Genomic DNA, 22,703 nt, shown 5'->3' with positions numbered 1-22,703 from the left:
CAATATTCACTATAACAATAAATACTTTAAATATACAGTATAGATATGATTTTTTTCTCCACAAATCATACAGGCAAATCCATACCTAACATATCATGCTATGATAAAAAGTGTATTAAATATCTGGAGTGCCATTACAAAATACCATAGACTGGGTGGCTTAGACAACAGGAGTTTATTTCTCATAGTGCTGAAGGCTGAGAAGTACAACATTTAAGGTATAGGCTGATTGGGTTCCCTGGTGAAGGCTCTATTCTTAACTGGCAGATGGCTATCTTCTCACTGTGTCCTCACATGGTAGTGGAAGAAAGGAAGCAGACTCTCCAGTGTCTCCTCTTATAAGGGCACTAATCTCATCATGAGGGGCCAACCATGATGACTTCACCTAAACCTAATTACCCCCAAAGTCCCCATCTCCAAATAACATCACATTTGCAGTAGGACTTCAACATTGAATTTTGGTTGATAGAACTCAGTCCATGGCAGAGAGGTTGTTAGAAAAATTCAAAAGAAAAACTTTTGTGGCATAAACTTCTAGCTCTTAACTAGAAAGAAAAGGGAAAAAATAGGGCAGCTGTGGAAGTGGATGCAAAAAGATAGATATGCCAGGAGCAATTAAGAAAAAAATCTTTTAAGCACTATTTAACATCCCGAGTATCAATATCTATATCTATATTGCCTATAAAATGTAAATAAAACTATAACAATAATAAAGTCCATTGTGTGATGTCATTTTTTACTTTGAGATTATTAAATATTATATGGTACATTGTGCCCCATGATAAAAATGTGCCAAAGATGCAAAACTAATTTTAAACTTTAAAAAGATTTTTAACACAACAACAGTAATTATTTTAACCTCTGACAAAACAGCTATATCTCTTTTATTTAAAAATTAAATTTCCTTACCATTGTGTAGCTGTGGGCCACTTTCATTAATTCAATACATCCTTGAGCATCTGCAAATGCTCGGATTCCTAAACAGTTAGATGGATGCAAGAGCTTCATGAGGAAATGGCAGCACACTTCTACTACTTGAGGAAGCTGAAGAAGAGAAGCTGCAGCAAGAAGGTTTTCAATGGTTTCTTCCTTTAATTCCAAGCAACCTAAACATTAAGTGAAAAGAATTATGAAACTGTTCAAAACATGAAATAACATGTACCATTCTATTACTCAAAACATTAGTCCAGTCTTCTAGAAATGATCTGAACCTAAATTGATAATCCAAATAAATATAACTCATGAAAAGCCAGCAATTGTTTTCAACATCTTGCATTTCTTAGTTTGTGTAATGTTCAGAATCATGTAGTACATACAAATGCAGCTTCAACTAAAATATCTGTATCCTATTGAACAGGAATTATGGTTGTTCCTTTGGTTGTGGATTAGGAAAGAAAAAAAATAGAAATATTTCACAACACATGACTACAAGCTTAGGAGAGCAAAGATGCACTAACATTTTCTGACAATATATGTGTATAAGAATATGAAATACCTATGTATGGATAATGAACATATGTATATGTATCTATAAATACCTGTGTTGTATGTTGCTAATATTGTATTTAACTCATTGTGCCTATGATTATAATTTCCTATATTTTTTCTTTCTTTTTGGTCAGTTAACTTCAAAAATTAAGCTCTTTAGCGTTTCCCCTTTTTTCTAACTATTGGAATAACTTATTAAATAATGGAGCTATTCCTGGACTGTTTATAAATCTCATCTGTGAAAACTTCTAGGCTGAACTATTTAGGTTATATTTCATTTAGCAATTCAACACATCTTTAATAGGTATAGTTCCATTCAGATTTTCTATCACTATTGGGTGAGGTTTTCTAGGTCATACATTCTCAGAAATGGTTGATTTCATCTTAATTTTTGTGACACAGATGGCTACTCTTCACTAGAAATATCTCCACTCATTTTTCCTGAACACAGGGTCAGGCCACATACTGCCATGACACATGTCAGTGGATGTGTGTTGCTACCACACTGAGGCATTTATGATGTGAGTGTGCTTCATCCCTACTCTTGCTCTTCTACCAGCTAACTGAAGACAGAAAAAAACCCTCGTGGATAGAGGCTACACGGGAGCAAGGAGCCTGAGCTCTGAATCCATGCCCAGTGCTATGAGCTTCAAACAGCAATATGCAATGTTTAAACTAATAATACTCCCAAAATAAACTCAAGTTTATACTTGTGTATGTACTTGAATGCAATCCCAAGTGTCTAAGTTTGAAACTCAAGTGCAAAACCATAGGGAAAAATAATTGATTAACCTTTATTATTAATATGTTGTCATCTAAATTAGAAGGATATTCTTGCCAGCTGAAATATATTTTCTAACTTTGTGATGCTACTGTAATTTTTTCTTAGATATCTCCTTTTTCCATCATTAGCATTTATTTTTATGACATGTAAGAGAAGTTGTCTACTTTCAAAAATTCAACTTTCAAGGACAGAATATTTATTAAGAAAAGTCTCATAAACAGAATGCCTTTATTTTTTCCCACACCAAAGTTTTTGTTCTGGATTTTTTAAAACTTACAATAATTTGCAAGAATAATACAATAAGCAGTTAAAAACCTCTCACTTAACTTCACCAAGTGTTAACATTTTGCTATATTTATCTATATGTGTGTGTGTTTATACTGTAGTTGCTGAATAATTTGATGGTACTTCTAATCAACCTGTATTTCACCCCTGAATACTTCAATGTGTCTCTAAGAACAGAGCTTTCTCCTACATAGCCACTCATGAATGTAATTCTTTACACTCACGAAATTGATACAATAGTATTTGCTATAATGCAAATTTCCCCAAATGTTCAAATAAGATGCTTTAAAGATTTTATTTTTAAATTCAGAATCTAATTAAGTCTCATTACATTAACTTGTTATGTCCCTTTAGTTTTCTTTAATCTAGAACAGTTTCCCAACTATTTTGTCATTCACATTTACATTACTGAAGGGTTCAGACTAAATGCTTTGTAGAATTCCTCAATTTAGGTTAGTCATATTTTTTCCCCATGATTAGATTTAACTGAAAACTTTTTGGCAGGAAGACTGTACAGGTGATGTTGTACCCTTTTCAGTGCTTATATATAGAGAGGTCCATAATGTCAGTATATCCCACTGTTGATGGTGTTAAATTTGGTACCTTGTTTAAAATACTGTCTGCCAGATATCTTCATTTTAAAGAAACTCTTCCATTTATACTTAATAAGTAATCTGTTGGGTGAGGGACAACTTTGCTTTCAAACATGACATTTTACCCATAACTTAACATGTTTAACAGATGAAGAGCATTATGTTTTATTTATGAGTTTCATTGAAAGAATAAGAGAGCAAGGAATCTAATGCATATTTCAAAGTATCACAAGGGATGTGATGAAGAAAAAAGAAAGGTAAAGTGGATGCAATAAATTGAAAGGAAATTAAAACTCTTTTTATTACATATAAATTTCCAATTAAATTAGCTATCTAAAGTTTAGTTTGGTATAAAAGAGAGACACTATCAATAATAAAAGTTATTAAACTTTCAAGATTCTAAAAAATGCACAAGGACCCTGTTCAGATATCAACTAGTAGAACATTGAGTATCATGATCAATTTGACAGAGGAGACATTTGCCAATAGTAATAAAATTATCTAAGGTGTTTATGTTTCACATTATCAATAACTTTTTCATTCAATAATAATGTCAAACAAAATCTTCATCTGCAGTTGAAGGATTCATACCAGTTTAAATGATTTTAAGACTAATTATATTAGTGCAATTATAGATATATATGTTAAAGTTTATAAATATTATAGTAAACATCAAAATAAAGTATTCTACAAATTATGGAAACCTATATTTTATATAAACTTTAGCTGATTTACAAAATGTATACCTATACTTATAAAAATAAAAAAATATAAAATATAGAGGAGCTAACATGAATACTATAAAATCTGTTATTATTTACAATTGATTATAAGCATAATAATTATATACATATATATATATATATATATATATATTTAAAATGTCATGATTTAAGACCTTTGGAGGAATTTTACCTAAAAGTTTTCAGTAAGATTATCAAGAAGATATTTGTATGCTTTTTAGCATAGATTATATGAAAATCAGCTTAAAAAGGATATGGTTTCAGTTGGCATGGTTTTTATAGATTCTATTTTTGTTGTGATTTCAGAACAGTGGGAGAGTGATTTTCTTTAATTTTAATTGATTAGTTATTCTCAATAACATCTGTTCAGAAAAGAATTAACACAGCAAGCCTGAACTGCTCTCCTTGAAAAGTCCTACTTGCAAGATTTGCCCTTGACTAGTGCCTGAAAACTTAGATTTCAAGAGGGTTCCCACCATTAAGTAATATAAATGGCTCACTGTGCCTAAACTGTTTGTGTAAGCATTATGGTTTATGCTTAACAACTGCTTTCCTTCTGGGAGTCTTGAATTTTGGTATATACTAAGCAGAGGTTGCCTATGTGATTAGCCCTCAACAAAAACCTGGGACTCCAAGTCTCTAATGAATCTCCCTGTTGGCAGCAACTGACAGGTTTCGTCATAACTCTTTGCAAAGGAAATTAAATGCCTCCTGTGCTATTCCACTTGGAATGCTGACCTTGGAAGTTTGCTCCTGGTTTCCCAAGGACTATGCCCTGTGTACCATTTCCCTTTCCTCATTATTCTTTGAACCCTTTTGATATAACAAATCAGAGCCATTGGTTTGTCTGTATGCTGAGACTTGTGAGCCACCCTCTCATGAATCATCCAACCTGGAGGGTTAGTCTTGGGGATGTCTCAACACAGCATTCTAATTAGAATAGTTGGGGTGGTGGGTGATGTTTGAGATATACTGTGCCCATGTGTTGGAAGATACAACATTGCTAAGATTTCAACTGACCCCAAATTAATCTATAGATTTATTATAATCATATTTAAAATCCCAGCAGACTTTTTGTAGAAATTGCAAAACTGATCTAAAGTTCCTATGTAAATGCAATGACCTAGAAAAACCAAAACAATTTTGAGAAAGAACAAAGTGGGAGTAATGTCACTACCAGATTTTAAGACTTTTTACAAAGATATGGTAATTAAAATTGATTGCTATTGGTCTAAGTATAGACAATAGATCAATGGAAAAGAATAGATTCTAGAAAGATTTTCAAAGGCTCAAAAAAATTCAACTGAGAAAGGATAGTCTTTGAATAATGGGTACAAGCAGGTAGGCATGTACAAAAACTTGTGTTTTAATCTGTACCCCACAAAATATATAAAATTTACTCAAAATTGATCATAGTCCTAAATTTAAAACTTAAAACTACATATCTTCTCTAAGAAAACATGGGAGAAATACTGTGACTTTAAGTTAGTTAATGATTTCTTAGTTAAACATCAAAAAGCATAATCCACAAGAAAACATGGTAAATTGGACTTTATAAAAATCACTACAAGTGACAATAGTAAAGGAACAAAAAGATGAACCATGAATGGGAAAAAATGTGTGCAAAATCATATATCTGATAAAGTACTTGTATCCAAAATACATAAAGAACACTCAAACTCAGTAATAAAAAAAAATTTAATGGGCAAGTGATCTAAACAGACATTCCACAAAAGAAGATACATGAATGTAAAGTGCTCAACAACATTACTGTTTAGGAGAATGCAAGATAAAAAGCACAATGATATACCACTACATATACATTAGAACAGCTGGTGGAAATGTGAAATGGTATAACCATTTTGGAAAACATTTTTACAATTTCATCTTTCAAATGACTCAGCCATTTCACTCCTAAGTATTTACCCAAGAGAAATAAAAGAATGTGTCAATATAAATCCTTCTACATGAATGCTTATAGCAGATTTATTTTGTAATGACCAAAACCCTGAAAACAACCCAGACATTCATCAGCAAGTGAATGGATGAAAAACTTGTAGCCTATCCATTTACTGGAATAAATTAGAAAGAACTATTGATATGTGCAACATCATGGTTACTTATGCTGAGTGTAAAATTATGCTGAATATAAGAAATCAGATGAAGATAACGCTACCATCCAATTTAATTAAAATTTTTAAACAGCCAAACTTATCTATTGTGAGTGACATAAATCAGATCATCAGTACCTGAGCATGGGTTAGGGGTGAGGCGAGGCAACAAGATGAATCATAAAAAGAGATGACAGATATATTAATTATCCTGACTATGGTAATGATTTTATGTATGTATAAACATGTCAAAACATCAAATTGTATATCTTATATATGTATAGCTCATCGAATGTAAATATTCATCAATGAAGCTTTTAAAAAATACTCAAATGTTAACAAAGATGATTTGAATTGACTAGTGCCTGTAAATATTTTCTGAGGGCTTTAATTCAAACTTTACTAACAAAATCACAAAGATAGAATATTATAATTTAGAGAAATTGTGGTTATGTGTACAATTTGTCTTAAGCTTACAATGTACAGGACACATTATTATAGTCATGGAAACTTCATATATACTATTACCAATTTAAAATACTTGACCGAAGTATTTTAAAAATAATCTTATAAGTGTAAACCTAACATGTAAAATGGTGTGTGTGTGTGTGTGTGTGTGTGTGTGCATGTTAGTATATTTACTTTCCCAATCAAAGTGATTCATAGATATTATGCAATGGCTCATAGATATTATGATTCATATATATTATGCAGTGAAATAAGCTATAGGATATATAAGAACAAATAATTATTCAGTCCAAATTCAAATACTGGATCTAATATTGTACTTTATAATAATTTAGGTAAAATGTCAGCAGGGCATCTCACCATCCTTTCCTGTTAAAAAAAAAAAAGAGAGAGAGAGAGAGAGAGAAAAACTAAATTTTCACAGGTTATCTATAGGCTAATTTTTAAAAGTTACTTAGTGGTAATTTTGGATGTGAATTTGGAGGATATGAGCATTGTTTGTGCTATTTTTTTCAACTTGGAATATATCCAATGAAAGGATCCATTTGTAGAAAATCAGAAGGCACAAATGGAATATTAGTTAGTGTTGAGCTTGAATACACACAAATTGAGCTACCTCATGCATGATATATTCTTTGTAACTATAACCTGGTTATTTCTCTGGCAGATTTAGATGGTAAAAAGGCAAAAATCTGTGAAGTATTTGACTTAAAATAATCCTAAAAAAATATATGACTACTGTTAATGGAAAAAAAAAAGTAATTCTATACATCCACTCAAAGTTAACTTTCAAGGCATTAATGTTCACAAATGGCTTTAGACTTACTGAGAGGGAAAATCTATGATTTTACTTTAGGTGACATTGAAAATTGGCTTTAAAATATCCAATGACATTTTAGATAACTAAGGAGCTATAAGTATAGTAAAAGAAAACCCTGAGAAATTTTTCTAAAATAATAAGAAAATATTTATAATGTTTCTTGACAAGTCCAGAGGATGAGGCTGGTTGTCCCCAGAACTGATTAATTGAAGGGCTCAACACATCTTTAGGAAACAGCCATCCTTTCAAGAGCCTTACTGTTTCCCTCATGGTTGCCATAGTTGCAAGCTTCAAATTCAGACAGGAAAACACCCATCAGAAGAGAGAGTATTCCTTAATGCATTGATACATTTCTGTTGCATCAGTGAAGAAATCTTTACTAAAAGTTCCCCAGAACTCTTTCTTTATGTTGCCTTGGCAAAAATATTTATGACATGACCATGCCTTAACCCAATAATTAGCAATGGGGTAAAACCCCAATAACTGATTTTGACCTTACACAAATTACATTGATAGAAATGAGTCACTCTCCCTTAAGTTAACTGGGGGAATAAGAAGAGACTGACTTTTGAATATGGGACCTCTAATGTGTGCTACATTATCTGCAGTCTCACCTTAAGTAAATGACAAAGCTACTGAGCATTCCAAACATGTATCAGTGGACTCAAACTCTGATTTCCTACAAGAGAATATAGTTAAATTTACACTATATTAGAATGAAAATATGTAAAATATAATTGGAAGAAAATCACAAAGATTATAGAGGAATATAAATCTGTGCTGTTCATGTTTTAATAGATAAGTTGTATTCTATTAAAAACTATGCTGTATAACCATATTTTATGTATAAATTCAGTTATATTGAAAAGATAATGCATTTTACCAGATAAGTGCAAGAACTGCCCATAAAACCCATAAAGTAAATTAAATACTCTCTCTATATATTTATGTGTCTACCTATATATCTATCTCTATCTTTAATGGAAATAAAGAGAAATAATATGATACATTAGAATTAAAACAAAGTAAAAAAATGATATTTTAGTAATTTGTAGGGGTTTAAAAATAAACTTTTTCTTAAAATATTTTATTTATTTATTTGTTGACATTGAGTTTATTGAAATGATATTAAATGTGTAAAATCTCCATTTTACAGAAAATGAGACCCTTGTAGAATTAAAGAGCTGGTAAATGATAGCATAGAACTCAAATCTAAAGCTAGCTTCAAAACCTGTATCTTACTACACTGCTTCTTACCATGAGCACTTGGAGAGCAGGTATTAAGTTTTGATCAACTCTAAATCCCTAGCACTTAGCTTAGTACTAGGTACAAGTATAAAAGAGAAATTAAATTACCTATAATGTCACCACCTAGTATAATCACTATTAAAATATTAGTATATTATATTGACAAGTACACACTGCTATATTTAAAATAAAATGCCTTTCTATGAAAAAAAATGTTTTCAAAGAATACTGACTCAAGTTGAAAAATGTTCACAGTGTATTAAAAAAGATAAAACATAGGTAATACGATCAAAATTTTATAAAATATTATTTATTTATACACGTTTTATATATATGCACATAAAAAGATTGAAATAAAATACTTTAGATTTACAGAAAACCTGCAAAGATAGCCGAGAGATTTTTCATATAGCACATACCTGTTTTTCCTAGTTAACAACGTATGATCCACATGTTAAATTAATGAACCAACATTGTTATATTATTATTAACCAAAGTTCAAACTTTACTCATATACCCTTACTTTTTTACCTATTATTCTTTTTTCTGTTCCAAGATCCCATGTAGAATACAACATTTCATTTAATCATTATATCTCCTTAGGCAACACTTGGCTGTGACATTTTCTCAGACTTTTCTTGTTTTTAACGACTTTGACAGTTTTGAAAGTATTAGTTAAGTATTTTGTAGACTGCCCCCAACTGGGATTTGTCTAATTATGATTACACTGGGAATAAGGGCTTTTGGTCTCATCACATCATATCAAGGGTGCAAATTATCAACATGACATCACTGTTTATGTCAATTTTGATTACTTGGTAAAAGTATTTTTTGTCAGGTTTCTGACTATAACATAACTCTTTCACCCACTTTCCCATACCATGCTCTCTGGAAGGAAGGCCCTATGAACAGCCACACTTAAGGAGCAGGGAGTTATGCTCTCTTTGAGAGCAGATTAATTACATAAATGATTTGGAATTTATTTATTTCCTCAATAATTTATTTATATAAATACATTCCTAGGGTTTTTTCAGTGCTTCACAAAAGGCAGGAGAGTTAAGGAAATTTTGGTTTACATCATTTTATTAAATTTAATAGATTTACATATCTTTCTAACAATTACCAAAAGAAATTGACTTTTACTGTAATTTAGACTTTTGCTGCTATCAAATTATTCCTTAATCTAATATGCACCACATTACTGGCACTTTGGTATACTCCCTCTCTCTCTCTCTGTCTGTCTCTCTCTTTTCTCTCTCACTCTCATCTGTAGGGAAATCCTGATTGTCATGTGAAAATTATAGCAAACCAATTTTAGAAAAAAATAATATATACTTGGGAAATTCTATAATCTTAGAGCTTATTAATTAATAAGCAATGTCTTACATGCATTCTAGCCACAAGAAAAGCAATGATTATGCTTTTTGAGTACTAAGCATACCTCAGAGTTCTTGGGCTCATTGTCAGAAAAGTTAAGGAAATATCTGTGGGTCAGTAAGAAAGTAGTTGTGAAAGCAACGATCATCATTTTCCCATTATATCTGTACCTCATTTTCTTTAGGAAAGTCCACTGGGAGTCAGACCAGAACCAAAAATGTCAATAGTTCTCATTTACTTAAATTGTTTTAAATCTACTGTCCTTACATATCCATCATTTGGAAGAACAAGGAATTGCTTGCTGAGTAAAAATCTTGACTTTTTCTGAATATTCCCTTGACCCACATCCATGCACAGGTGTTTAAATTCCTTGACTTTAAAGATAGAGTGTCACCCCTTATTTTCAGTGTATCATAGTTTGTAATTCCGTCCCTAATCAACTACATAGAATTTTTTCCCACTTCCAGTACTTGCTATAGAGTTTAATCTAAAGCAGACTGTCACTCAATACTCAAGCAAATTTTGGTTATGAGAAAAAAAAGTCAAAAAGAATCAACTCATAGTTATACAAGTTATCAAAACATCTACTCTAGGTAACATAATTTGGCAACCTGTATATCAGACCAATCACAAATATGTTCATTTGGCCACTACAGAATTTAATACTTTAGAACAACTTTACATGGAGCATGTACTCTTGAGTTCAGCATAGATAACAATCTCTTCAAATTAAATGTACGCTGAACCCAAAAGAGTTTGATCCAAGGATTTTATTATTCTATTGTTTAATACATGAAATTATTAATAATATGTTTTTGGACATTATCTTTTGAACTTGAACCAGCCAACAGAAGAAAGAGCTCTGTGGTTCATTATTATATCTACTTTTGGTACATTAGTGAGGATGTCTGAAGTACATCATTGTGTCTTACAAGTATTCAAATACTCAAAAATATTCCTCTCAAATGTTAATATCAGTAAACTGTGCTTAACTTGAGAAAATATTAGTTTCTATTTTATAGCATAACTGTTAGGCTTCTTTCTTTGCCTTGGTGACTGAGAAGCTAAAACAAAAGATTGATATATAATTTCTATGAATACAAAAATAAAAAACAGTTAGGATGCAAATTATACCTTGGTGTTGCATATTTGAGTTTGATTGCCTTTTGTTTTAAGGTCTTTTGTATTTGAACTTCAAAGTCTTATGCTCCATGGATACTTAGGAATGAAACTGTGATGAAAGTTATAATCCTGTGGCTTCTGTAAATGACTTTTGGATTGTTTTCTTCCTTTATTGCTCTACTTCAATCAAGAAAATAGAGGGGAGATTGAAAGGGATACATATAAGAGAATATAACTTCTCATTAGACAGATTTTGCAGCAACAGTACTTACAAGTTGCTACAGTATGTTCTCAAACAACAAGGTTGAATTGAAGTTAACTACAAAGTTGCTTCATCTTGGGTGAGTAAATATTTTAAGCACTCACATGGATGGCTGTGTAGTGGAAATTAAAAAGTCTGCAGTTTTGATATTTTATTCTCTGACCATCTGCCCAGATTGGGAGTTCTATCATCCTGTCTGTGCATGAGCCCATCCTACTCACTTCCTCTGCACTCCCGGGCTTCTGAGTTGCCAGATTGTTTCTGTTTGTTTGTTTAACATACAATTTTCTTTGGAGTTCTATCTTGGCTCTCAAAATATGCTTAATATGTTATTATGTAATTCCCTTTTTGTTATCAGTATAGATCAGTTTCAGATATTACTATTTTCATTTTCTGACTATAAGCATTCATGTTTTTCTTTAAATCATCACATCTAACAATCCATATTCATAATCAATATTTCTTAGCCCAATGAATGAGAAGTGCAAAGCTACAAAGTGTTCCTCAGCAAGTACACAGTTGATTCTCAAATAAGCATGAAATCCTTTCCCAAAGCATTACCATATATTACTAACATGTTAATTTCCCCCACTTATGTATTTTTTTTTAATTTTTGTTGAAGTACAGTTGATTTAACATGTTGTGTTAGTTTCAGGTGTACAACAAAGTGAATCAGTTATCCATATACATACATCCACTCTTTTTTACATTCTTTTCATGTATTGGTCATTACAGAGTATTGAGTAGAGTTCCTTTTGCTATACTGTAGGTCCTAATTAGTTATCTGTTTTATATATAGTAGTATGTATATGCCAATCCCAATCTCCCAATTTATCCCTCCCCCTATAATTCCCTGGTAACCTTAAGTTTGTTTTATACATCTGTGACTCTACTTCTGTTTTGTAAATAACTTCATTTCTACCCATTTTTAGATTCCACATATAAGTGATATCATATGATATTTGTCTTTGTGTGACTTACTTCACCCAATATGACAATGTAGAGGTTCATAGATGCTGCTGCAAATGGCATTATTTTATTCTTTTTTATGGTTGAGTAATATTCCATTGTATATATGTACCACATTTTTTTTATCCATTCCTCTGCTGATGGACACTTAGGTTGCTTCCAAGTCCTGGCTATTGTAAATAATGTTGCAATGAACATTTGGGCACATGTATCTTTTTGAATTATACTTTTCTCTGGGTATATGCCTAGGAGTGGGATTGCTGGGTCATATAATAGTTTTATTTTTAGCTTTTTAAGGAACCTCCATAGAGTTCTCTATAGTGGTTATGCCAAGTTACATTCCCACCAACAATGTAGGAGGGTTCCCTTTTCTCCACACCTTCTCCAGCATTTATCATTTGTAGATTTTTGATGATGGCCATTCTCACCGGTGTGAGGTGATATCTCATTGTACTTTGATTTGCATTTCTCTAATAATTAGTGATGTTGAGCATCTTTTCATCTTCTTTTTAGCCATCTGTATGTTTTCCTTATGAAAATGACTATACTACCCAAAGAAATCTACAGATTCAATGCAATCCTTATCAAATTACCAATGCCCTTTTTCACAGAATTAGAGCAAAAAATTTTACAATTTGTATAGAAATGGAAAAGACCCTGAATAGTAAAAGTAATCTTGAGAAAAAAAAATGGAGCTGGAGGAATCAGGCTCCCTGACTTCAGATTATACTACAAGGCTACAGTAATCAAAACACTATGGTACTGGCACTAAAACAGAAATATAGATCAATGGAACAGGATAGAAAGTCTAGAGAGAAACCCACGCACCTATGGTCACCTAATCCATAACAAAGGAGGCAAGAATATACAATGGAGAAAATACAGTCTCTTGAATTAGCTTAAGATGGCGGAGTAGAAGGACGTGCACCCACCCCTTCTTATGAGAACACCATAATCACAACTAACTGCTGAACAACCATTGACAAAAAACCTTGGAACCCAACAAAAAAGATATCCTACATCCAAAGACAAACGAGAAGCCAAAATGAGATGGTAGGAGGGGCACAATCACAATATGCCAGGTGGATGGCCCACAAACTGGAAAGCAATCGTAGAGTAAGTATCCTATATATGAACGTTCAGGGGGCAAACTTTCAAAGATGCAAACGTTCATTAACATGTCCAGTCACATAAGTTAGTTCACACGTCTGGATTACATTGTCATGTTCATGCATCCTCTGCAAGTGGTTGTGCTTTTGTGTACTTTGTTGCACAGTACTTCATAGAATACAGTAGTGCAGTATCTTTATTTCAAGGCCAGGATGTCCAGAAGCAAGCATAAAAGCAGCAGTGATGTAGCTGGTACTGATAAGAAGAGCCAGGAATTGGAGGCCCAGAGAAAGGATGAAGAGAGACAGAGGAAGAAGAAGTAACTGAAGAATGGAAGAGATTCACAATACAGGAAATGGCAAGGGAATTTTCTTTATTTGAGGAGGTACTGTTAGTTTTTGAGGCACGGGACCCGAATGTAGAATGGAACACAAAGGTTGCAGCAGACATTTAGAATGCAGTCCAGTGCTACCATGTCATCTATGACAAGAAAAAAAAGAGCTACTTCCCAGACATCACTGGATTGTTTTTTCAAGAGGGTAGATAGAATTGAATCCAGCAAAGAACCAGAACCTATGCCATCAGTGTAAGGCATGAGTGAAATTGCAGCTTGCCCTCCATTTCCTATTGCTTATGATCCTTCAGCTCTACCATCTCCCGGCTCCTCTCCCTCCTTCAGTCAATAACTCTTCTTGCCTGTTCACTCGATGCCAGCACCTGTATGCCAGTTGTTGTACTGTACTACTGTACTTTTCAAGGTACTGTACTATAAGATTAAAAATGTTTTCTTTATTTTTGTATTTGTTTTTTATGCATTATTTGTGTGAAAAGTATTATAAACCTATTATAGTACAGTACTATATAGCAAATTGTTAGTTGGGTACCTAGGCTAACTTTGCTGGATGTATGAATAAATTGAACTTATGGACACGGTCTCAGAACAGAACCCATTCGTATGTAGGGGACATACCGTATGACAGAAGTTCTCTCACTGGAGTGAAAGTTCTGAGCCCCACATCAGGCTTCCCAGCCTGTGGGTCCAGCAATGGGAGGAGGCATCCCCAGAGAATCTGGCTTTGAAGGTCAGCAGACTTGATTGCAGGACCTCCACAGGACTGAGAGAAACAGAAATTATGCCTTTGGGAGGTACACACAAGTCTTGTGCATACCAGGACCCAGGGGAAAAAAGCGGTGACCCCATAAGAGACTGGGCCAGACCTACCTGCTAGTATTGGAGGGTCTCCTGCAGAGGTGAGAGGCTGCTGTGGCTCACTGAGGGTACAAAGACATTGGCAGCAGCAGTTCTGGGAAGTACTTATTGGTGTGAGCCTTCCCAGAGACTGCCATTAGCCCCACCAAACAGACTGTAGACTCCAGTGCTAGGTCCCCTCAGGCCAAACAACCAGCAAGGAGAGAACATGGCACCACCCATCAGCAGACAAGTGGATAAAAGTTTTACTGAGGACTGACCTGCCCACCACCAGTCCCTCCCATCAGGAAGCATGCACAAGCCTCTTAGATAGCCTCATCCACCAGAGGGTAGACAGAAGCCGCATGAAGAACCAAAGTCCTGCAGTCTACAGAATGAAAACCACAATCACAGAAAGTTAGACAAAATGAAATGGCAGAGGATTATGCCCCAGGTGAAGGAACAAGATAAAACCCCAGAAAAACACCTAAGTGAAGTGGAGATAGGCAACATTCCAGAAAAAGAATTCAGAATAATGTTAGTGAAGATGATCTAGGTTGTCAGATAAATAATGGAGTTCGAGAAGATGAAAGAAATGTTTAACAAAACCTAGAAGAACTAAAGAAAAAGCAAGCTGAAATGAACCCTTGATAACTGAAATGAAAAATACACTAGAAGGAATCAATAGTGGAATAACTGAGGCAGAAGAACAGGTGAGTAATGTTAAAGAGTGAATGGTGGAAATCACCACCATGGAACAAAATAAAGAAAAAAGGAATGAAAAGAAATGAAGACAGTATTTTTGGACAACATTAAACCCACCAACAGTCACATTACAGGGGTCCGTGAAGGAGAAGAGAGAGAAAGCACCTGAGAAAATATTTGAAAAGATAATAGCTGAAAACTTCCCTAACATGGGAAAAGAAGCAGTCAACTTAGCCCCACTAGTCCAGGAAGTGCAGAGAGTCCCAGGTAGGATAAACCCAAGGAGGAACATGCTGAGACACATAGTAATCAAACTGACAAAATTTAAAGACAAAGAAAAATAATTTAAAGCACCAAGGGAAAACAACAAATAACATGCAAGGGAACTCCCATAAAGTTATCAGTTGATTTCTCAGCAGCAAATCTGCAGAACAGAAGGGATTGGCATGATATATTGCAAGGGATGAAAGAGAAGAACCTACAACCAAGAATACTCTACCCAGCAAGGCATTCATTCAGATTTGATAGAGAAATCAAGAGCTTTACAGACAAGCAAAAGCTAAGAATTCAGCACCACAAGACCAGGTTTTCAACAAATGCTTAAGAAACTTCTCTAGGTGGGAAAGAGACCAGAAACTTAAAACAAACTTGTACTTAAATAGATTGCTATATCAAAACCTTGCCAGACCAGCAAACCAAAAATCTACAATAGATACACACACAAAAAAAGAAAAAGCAACCCAAACACAAACACTAAAGATTGTCATCAAACCACAAGAGAAGAGAACAAAAGAAGAAGGGAAGAAAAAAGACCTATAGAAACAAAAACAAAACTATTAAGAAAAAGTCGATAAGAATGTACATATTGATAATTACCTTAAATTTACTGATAAATAGATTAAATGTTCCAACCAATAGACATAGATTGGCTGAATGGATACAAAAACAAGACACTGTATATCCTGTCTACAGGAGACCCACTTCAGACCTAGGGACACAAACAGACTGAAAGTGAGAGGATCAGAAAAGATATTCCATGCAAATAGAAATCAAAAGAAAGCTGGAGTAGCAATGCTCATATCAGACAAAATAGACATTAAAATAAAGACTCTTATAAGTGACAAAGAAGGATACTGCAAAATGATCAAGGGATCAATCCATGAAGAAGATATAATAATTGGAAATATATATGCACCCATCATAGGAGCACCTCAGTAATATAAGGCAAATACTAACAGCCATAAAGGGAGAAATCGACAATAACACAATAATAGTGGGGAACTTTAACAACCCATTTTCTTCAAAGGACAAATCATCCAGAGAGAAAATCAATAAGGAAAAACAGGCCTTAAATTAGTGCAGATGGACTTAATTGATATTTATAGAGCATGCCATCCAAAAGCAGCAATGTACACATTCTTCTCAAGTGCACACGGAACATTCTGCAGGAGCGACCAAAAGCTGGGCCAAAAAGCAAGACTCCATAAATTTAATAAATTTAATCTTTTAATTAAATTTAATCTTTTCTGTGAGATTAGAAATAAACTACAAGTAAAGAACTGTAAAAAACACAAACACATGGAGGTGAAACAATATGCTACTAAGCAAGCAATGGATCACTGAAGAAATCAAAGAGTAAATCAAAAATTACCTAGAGACAAATGATAATGAAAGCACAATGATCCAAAACCTATGGGATGCAGCAAAACAGTTCTAAGAGGGAAGTTTATAGCAATAAAATCTTACCTTGGGAAAAAAAAAATTTCAAATAAACAACCTAACCTTACACCTAAAACAACTAGAGAAAGAAGAACAAATAAAACCGAAAGTTAGTGGAAGGAAAGAAATCATAAAGATCAGAGCAGAAAATATATGAAATAGAGACAAAGAAAACAATAGCAAAGATCAATGAAACTAAAACCTGATTCTTCGGAAGGATAAACAAAATTGATAAATTTTTAGCCAGACTCATCAAGAAAAAAAAGGGAGAGGACTCAAAGCAATAAAATTAGAAATGAAAAAGGAGAAGTTACAACTTACACCATACAAATACAAAGGATCATAAGAGACTACTACAAGAAACTGTATGCCAACAAAATGGACAACCTGGAAGAAATGGACAAATTCTTAGAGAGATACAATCTCCCAAGACTGAACCAGGAAGAAACTGAAAGTATGAACAGACAAATCACAAGTAATGAAATTGAAATTGTGAATAAAAATCTTCCAAGAAACAAAAGTCCAGGACCAGATGGCTGCACAGGGGAATTTTATCAAACATTTAGAGAAAAGCTAACACCCATCATTCTGAAACTGATCCAAAAAATTGCAGAGGAAGGAAAACTCCCAAACTCATTTTATGAGGCCCCATTACCCTGATACCAAAACCGGACAAAGATACCACAAAAAAGAAAATTACAGGCCAATAACAACTGATGAGCATAGATGCAAAAATCTTCAACAAAACACTAGCAATCTGAACTCAATAATACATCAAAAAGATCATACACCATGATCAAGTGGGATTTATCCCAGGGATGCAAGGATTTTTCAATATCCAGAAATCAATCAGTGTGATACACCACATCAACAAATTGAAGAATAAAAACCATATGATCATCTTAATATATGCAGAAAAAGCTTTTGACAAAATTCAACACAGATTTATGAAAATAACTCTCTAGAAAGCGGACATAGAGGGAACATACCTCAACATAACAAAGGTCATATATAACAAACTTATAGCTAGCATCATACTCAACAGTGAAAAGCTGAAAGCATTTCCTCTAAGATTAGGAACAAGACAAGGATGCCCACTCTCTCCATTTTTATTCAACATAGTTTTGGAAGTCCTACTACAGCAATCAGAGAATAAAAATAAATAAAAGGAATCCAAATTGGAAAAGAAGAAATTAAATTGTCACTGTTTGCAGATGACATGATACTATACATAGAAAATCCTAAAAGATGCCACCAGAAAACTACTAGAGCTAATCGATGAATTTGGTAAAGTTGCAGGAGACAAAATTAATGCACAGAAATCTTCTGCATTTCTATACACTAACAATGAAAGATCAGAGAGAGAAATTAAAGAAACAATCCCATTTACCATTGCAACAAAAAGAATAAAATACCTAGGAATAAACCTACCTAAGCAGGCAAAAGCACTGTACTCAGAAAACTATAAGGTACTAATGAAAGAAATCAAAGACTACACAAACAAATGGAAAGATATACCATGTTCTTGGATTGGAAGAATCAATATTGTCAAAATGACTATACTACCCAATGCAATCTACAGATTCAGTGTAATCCCTATGAAATTACCAATGCATTTTTCATAGAATTAGAACAAAAAATTTCACAATTTGTATGGAAACACAGGAAACAACAAATAGCCAAAGGAACCTTAAGAAAGAAAAATGATGCTGGAGGAATCAGCCTCCCTAACTTCAGACTATACTACAAAGCTACAGTAATTAAGACAGTATGGTACTGGAACGAAAACAGAAATATAGATAAATGAAGCAGGATAGAAAGCCCAGAGATAAACCCATGCACCTGTGGTCAACTAATCTAAGACAAAGGAGGCAAGAATATACAATGGAGAAAAGATAGTCTCTTCAGTAAGTGGTGTTGAGAAAACTGGACAGCTACATGTAAAAGAATGAAATTACAGCACTCCCTAAGACCACACACAAAAATAAACTCAAAATGGATTAAAGACCTAAATGTAAGACCAGACACTATAAAACTCTTAGAGGAAAACATAGGCAGAACACTCTTTGCCACAAAGCACAGCAAGATCCTTTTTGACCCACCTCCTAAAGTAATGAAAATAAAAACAAAAATAAACAAATGAGACCTAATGAAACTCACAAGCTTTTGCACAGCAAAGGAAACCATAAACAAAACAAAAAGACAACCCGCAGATTGGGAGAAAGTATTTGCAACTGATGTGACCAACAAGGGAGTAGTCTCCAAAATTTACAAGCAGCACATGCAGCTTAATATGATCAAAACAAACAACCCAATCAAAAAATGAGTAGAATACCTAAATAGACATTTCTCCTAAGAAGACATACAGATTGCCAAGAGGCACAAGAAAAGTTGTTCAACCTTACTAATTATTAGAGAAATGCAAATCAAAACTACAATGAGATATCATCTCACACCAGCAAAATGGCTATCATCAGAAAATCCACAAACAATAAATGCTGGAGAGGGTGTGCAGAGAAGGGAACCCTTCTATACTGTTGGTGGGAATGTAAACTGGTACAGCCACTCTGGAGAACAGTATGGAGGTTCCTTAAAAAACTAAAAAAAAGAGCTACCATATGATCCTGCAATCCCACTCCTGGACATATATTCAGAGAAAATCATGGTCTGAAAGGATAAATGCACCCCAATGCTTATTGCAGTACTGTTTACAATAGCCAAGACATGGAAGCAACCTAAATGTCCATCAACAGAGGAATGGATAAAGAAGTTGTGGTACATTTATACAATAGAATATTATTCAGCCATTAAAAAGAAAGAAATAATGCCATTTGCAGCAACATGGATGGACTTAGAGACTGTCATACCGAATGAAGTAAGTCAGACAGAGAAAGATAAATATCATAAGATATCGCTTATATGCAGAATCTAAAAATAAATGATACAAATGCACTTATTTACAAAGCAGAAACAGACTCACAGACTTAGAGAATGAACTTATGGTAACCGGGGGGAAAGGTGAGGGAATGGGATAGTTAGGGAGTTTGGGGTTGACATGTACACACTGCTATATTTAAAATGGATAATAAACAAGGACCTACTGTATAGCACAGGGAACTCTGTGCAATATTATGTAACAACCTAAATGGAAAAGGAATTTGAAAAAGAATAGATAAATGTCTATGTATAACTAAATCACTTTGCTATACACCTGAAACTATCACAGCATTGTTAATCAACTATACTCCAATATAAAATAAAAAGTTAAAAAAAAAAAAAGACAGTCTCTTCAATAAGTGGTGCTGGGAAAACTGGACAGCTACATGTAAAAGAATGAGATTAGAACACTCCCTAACACCATACACAAAAATAAACTCAAAATGGGTTAAAGGCCTAAATGTAAGGCCAGACACCATAAAACTCTTAGAGGAAAACATAGGCAGAACACTCTTTGACATAAATCAAAGCAAGATCTTTTATGATCTACCTCATACAGTAATGAAAATAAAACAAAAATAAACAAATGGGATCTAATTAAACTTAAAAGCTTTTGCACAGCAAAGGAAACCATAAACAAACAAAAGACAACCTTCACAACAGGAGAAAATCTTTGCAAACAAAGCAACCAACAGGGGATTAATCTAAAATATACAAACAGCTTCTGCAGCTCAATATGAAAAAAACAAACAACCCAGTCAGATAATGGGTGGAAGATCTAAATAGACATTTCTCCAAAGAAGACATACAGATGGCCTCACTTATGTATTTTATTTTGAAGCCATTTTGTAAAATGGCAAATTTAAATTAAACAAATATGTAGAATGAAGTTTGTACTTCAGGTCTGTAACTTAATTTGATAAATAAAATAATCTGTCAAAAAATTTAAAACACATCATATTATATAAAAAATGCCCATTTGTCATAAAGTAGACTACATAACCCAGGAAAACTCTTGACAATAATTAATGACATATATTTCAAAGTATTGGTACATTTTGTAGACATGAATGTATCAGGAATAAAAATGTTATATATTAAATACATGTTAAGTGACTTTTACAATTCTTCTCACAGGAGTGAATTTCCATTACTAGTCTAGATTTTCTTTATTGATTTTTTTATTCTGCATTATCCCCTTCTCTACCTACTTATAAACATTTCTCCAAAGAAGAAAAGACGGGGTGGGAAACATGCATCAGACATCAGACTGGCATGAATGCCATTTGAGTAGAGTGTTTTCTCTGGTTGAGGAATATGAGGGGAGTGCAGTCATAGCTACAATGTTGCCTAAGCATCTTCAAGCACACAGTCTAAAGGGTCAGGGATAGGATATTCCTTTAAGATATCTTGAGCATGAAATCTACTTCTGGCTGAAACTTGCTTTCCTTGTTGGGTAGCCCTTATCATCTTTTATCTGAGGGAGAGAAAACATTTAAAATTAAAATGTTTGGGGTTCTCATTATAAATTCTTTTCTCAAACATGAAGAGGAAGTAACTCCTCACTAAAGATGGCAAACCAGGCAAAGGATAATTTATGGAAATCTTAAGAGGGGTGTAGTGACTGAGGTTGTTTTGTTTCCTTGTTTTTGTTTCTTTATTGTTTTTAGTTGTGTTTAGTTGAATTTAGATACAATCTACAAAAAGTATCAGCTCTATCAAATTTTAAATGAAAAGTATTGAGAAGTAGTTAAAATTCAACTAAAGGAGTATTTTAAAAGGTACATATTACTTAGAAACATATGAATTTGGTGCTTCAGTTTTCCTAATTGCAAGATAAAGCTGAATATTGTGAGGCATAACTGAGATGTGTGTGAAACGTGCTAAAATACAAATGTTAAACATGTGTAGTGTTTTCTTTTTATAACTTCTTATTTAGATTAAAATAATAAAACAAAATTGCAAAATTCTGAAATTGTGAATGTCCAAGACTGAGGACTTTTTAAATAATGCTATAAACAATCACAAACAATTCTCCATTTAGGTAACATCTACATAATTTCCTCAGATTATACAGGATTTTATGTAAAAGGAAATTAATTATAAAGAAAAATTATATTTGATGACAGTTGATACTAGGTCAATGTAAGGCCAAATTTGTCACACAGTGTGGCATAGCATAAGTACATATAAGCAGCATTCCCTTTCATATTAATTGGACAAAATGTTGAGTAACTTTACAGCTAGTAGAAAGAACCTTGATATGTCACTGGGAAAACTAGACTGTGGTTTCACATCTATGTTACTTTGCTGACCTCTGTGTTAGTGTGTTTTCATTTCTGTATCTGACAATAAGATTTAACTATCCATCTCAGAATGTTGCTGTGTGGATCAGCTGAGATAAGATAAGACAAAATAATAAAAGTAATACATGATAAAAATGCACCTCAAACATATAAGGTAGCAAAATTATAAGTCGGTGGTTTAAACAAAACATGTACCACTAAAAATGTACATGAATCATACATATGAATGTGAAATCATATTGTAATACTGAAGAATATAATAAATTGGATTCAAAAGTTATGTTTGTTGAACAAAGTGATTATTCCCTCCCCAGTTCTCAGTCTTTATATTCAGTTTTTATAACAGATTATACAAAGGACTTGAAAAGACTTATAAAAATACCTGTCATGAATAATCATTATAATTGAGTGCTTACAATATGCTAAGTATTATGCTAAACCCATTTAATTTTATTAGTTCATTTACT

At 33.3% G+C, this 22,703-nt stretch overlaps 1 protein-coding gene across 2 annotated transcripts in view; it reads right to left on the bottom strand.

Annotated features, from left to right (window-relative positions):
• KLHL1 (kelch like family member 1) overlaps positions 1-22,703 on the bottom strand; it is a gene marked incomplete at its 3' end in the record, with an annotated part of 374,754 nt that overhangs the window by 186,715 nt on the left and 165,336 nt on the right. For both annotated transcript variants that reach the window (XM_079903211.1, XM_079903212.1), the window contains one exon: positions 910-1,106. In XM_079903211.1, coding sequence (XP_079759337.1) covers positions 910-1,106 — 197 coding nt within the window. The remainder of the gene's footprint in view (positions 1-909; positions 1,107-22,703) is intronic.

Source organism: Stenella coeruleoalba (genome assembly GCF_951394435.1).
Source record: "Stenella coeruleoalba genome assembly, chromosome: 18".
Lineage (NCBI taxonomy): Eukaryota > Metazoa > Chordata > Mammalia > Artiodactyla > Delphinidae > Stenella > Stenella coeruleoalba.
Note: the sequence above shows the minus strand (reverse complement) of the source record. Positions and strands in the feature narration are given on the sequence as shown.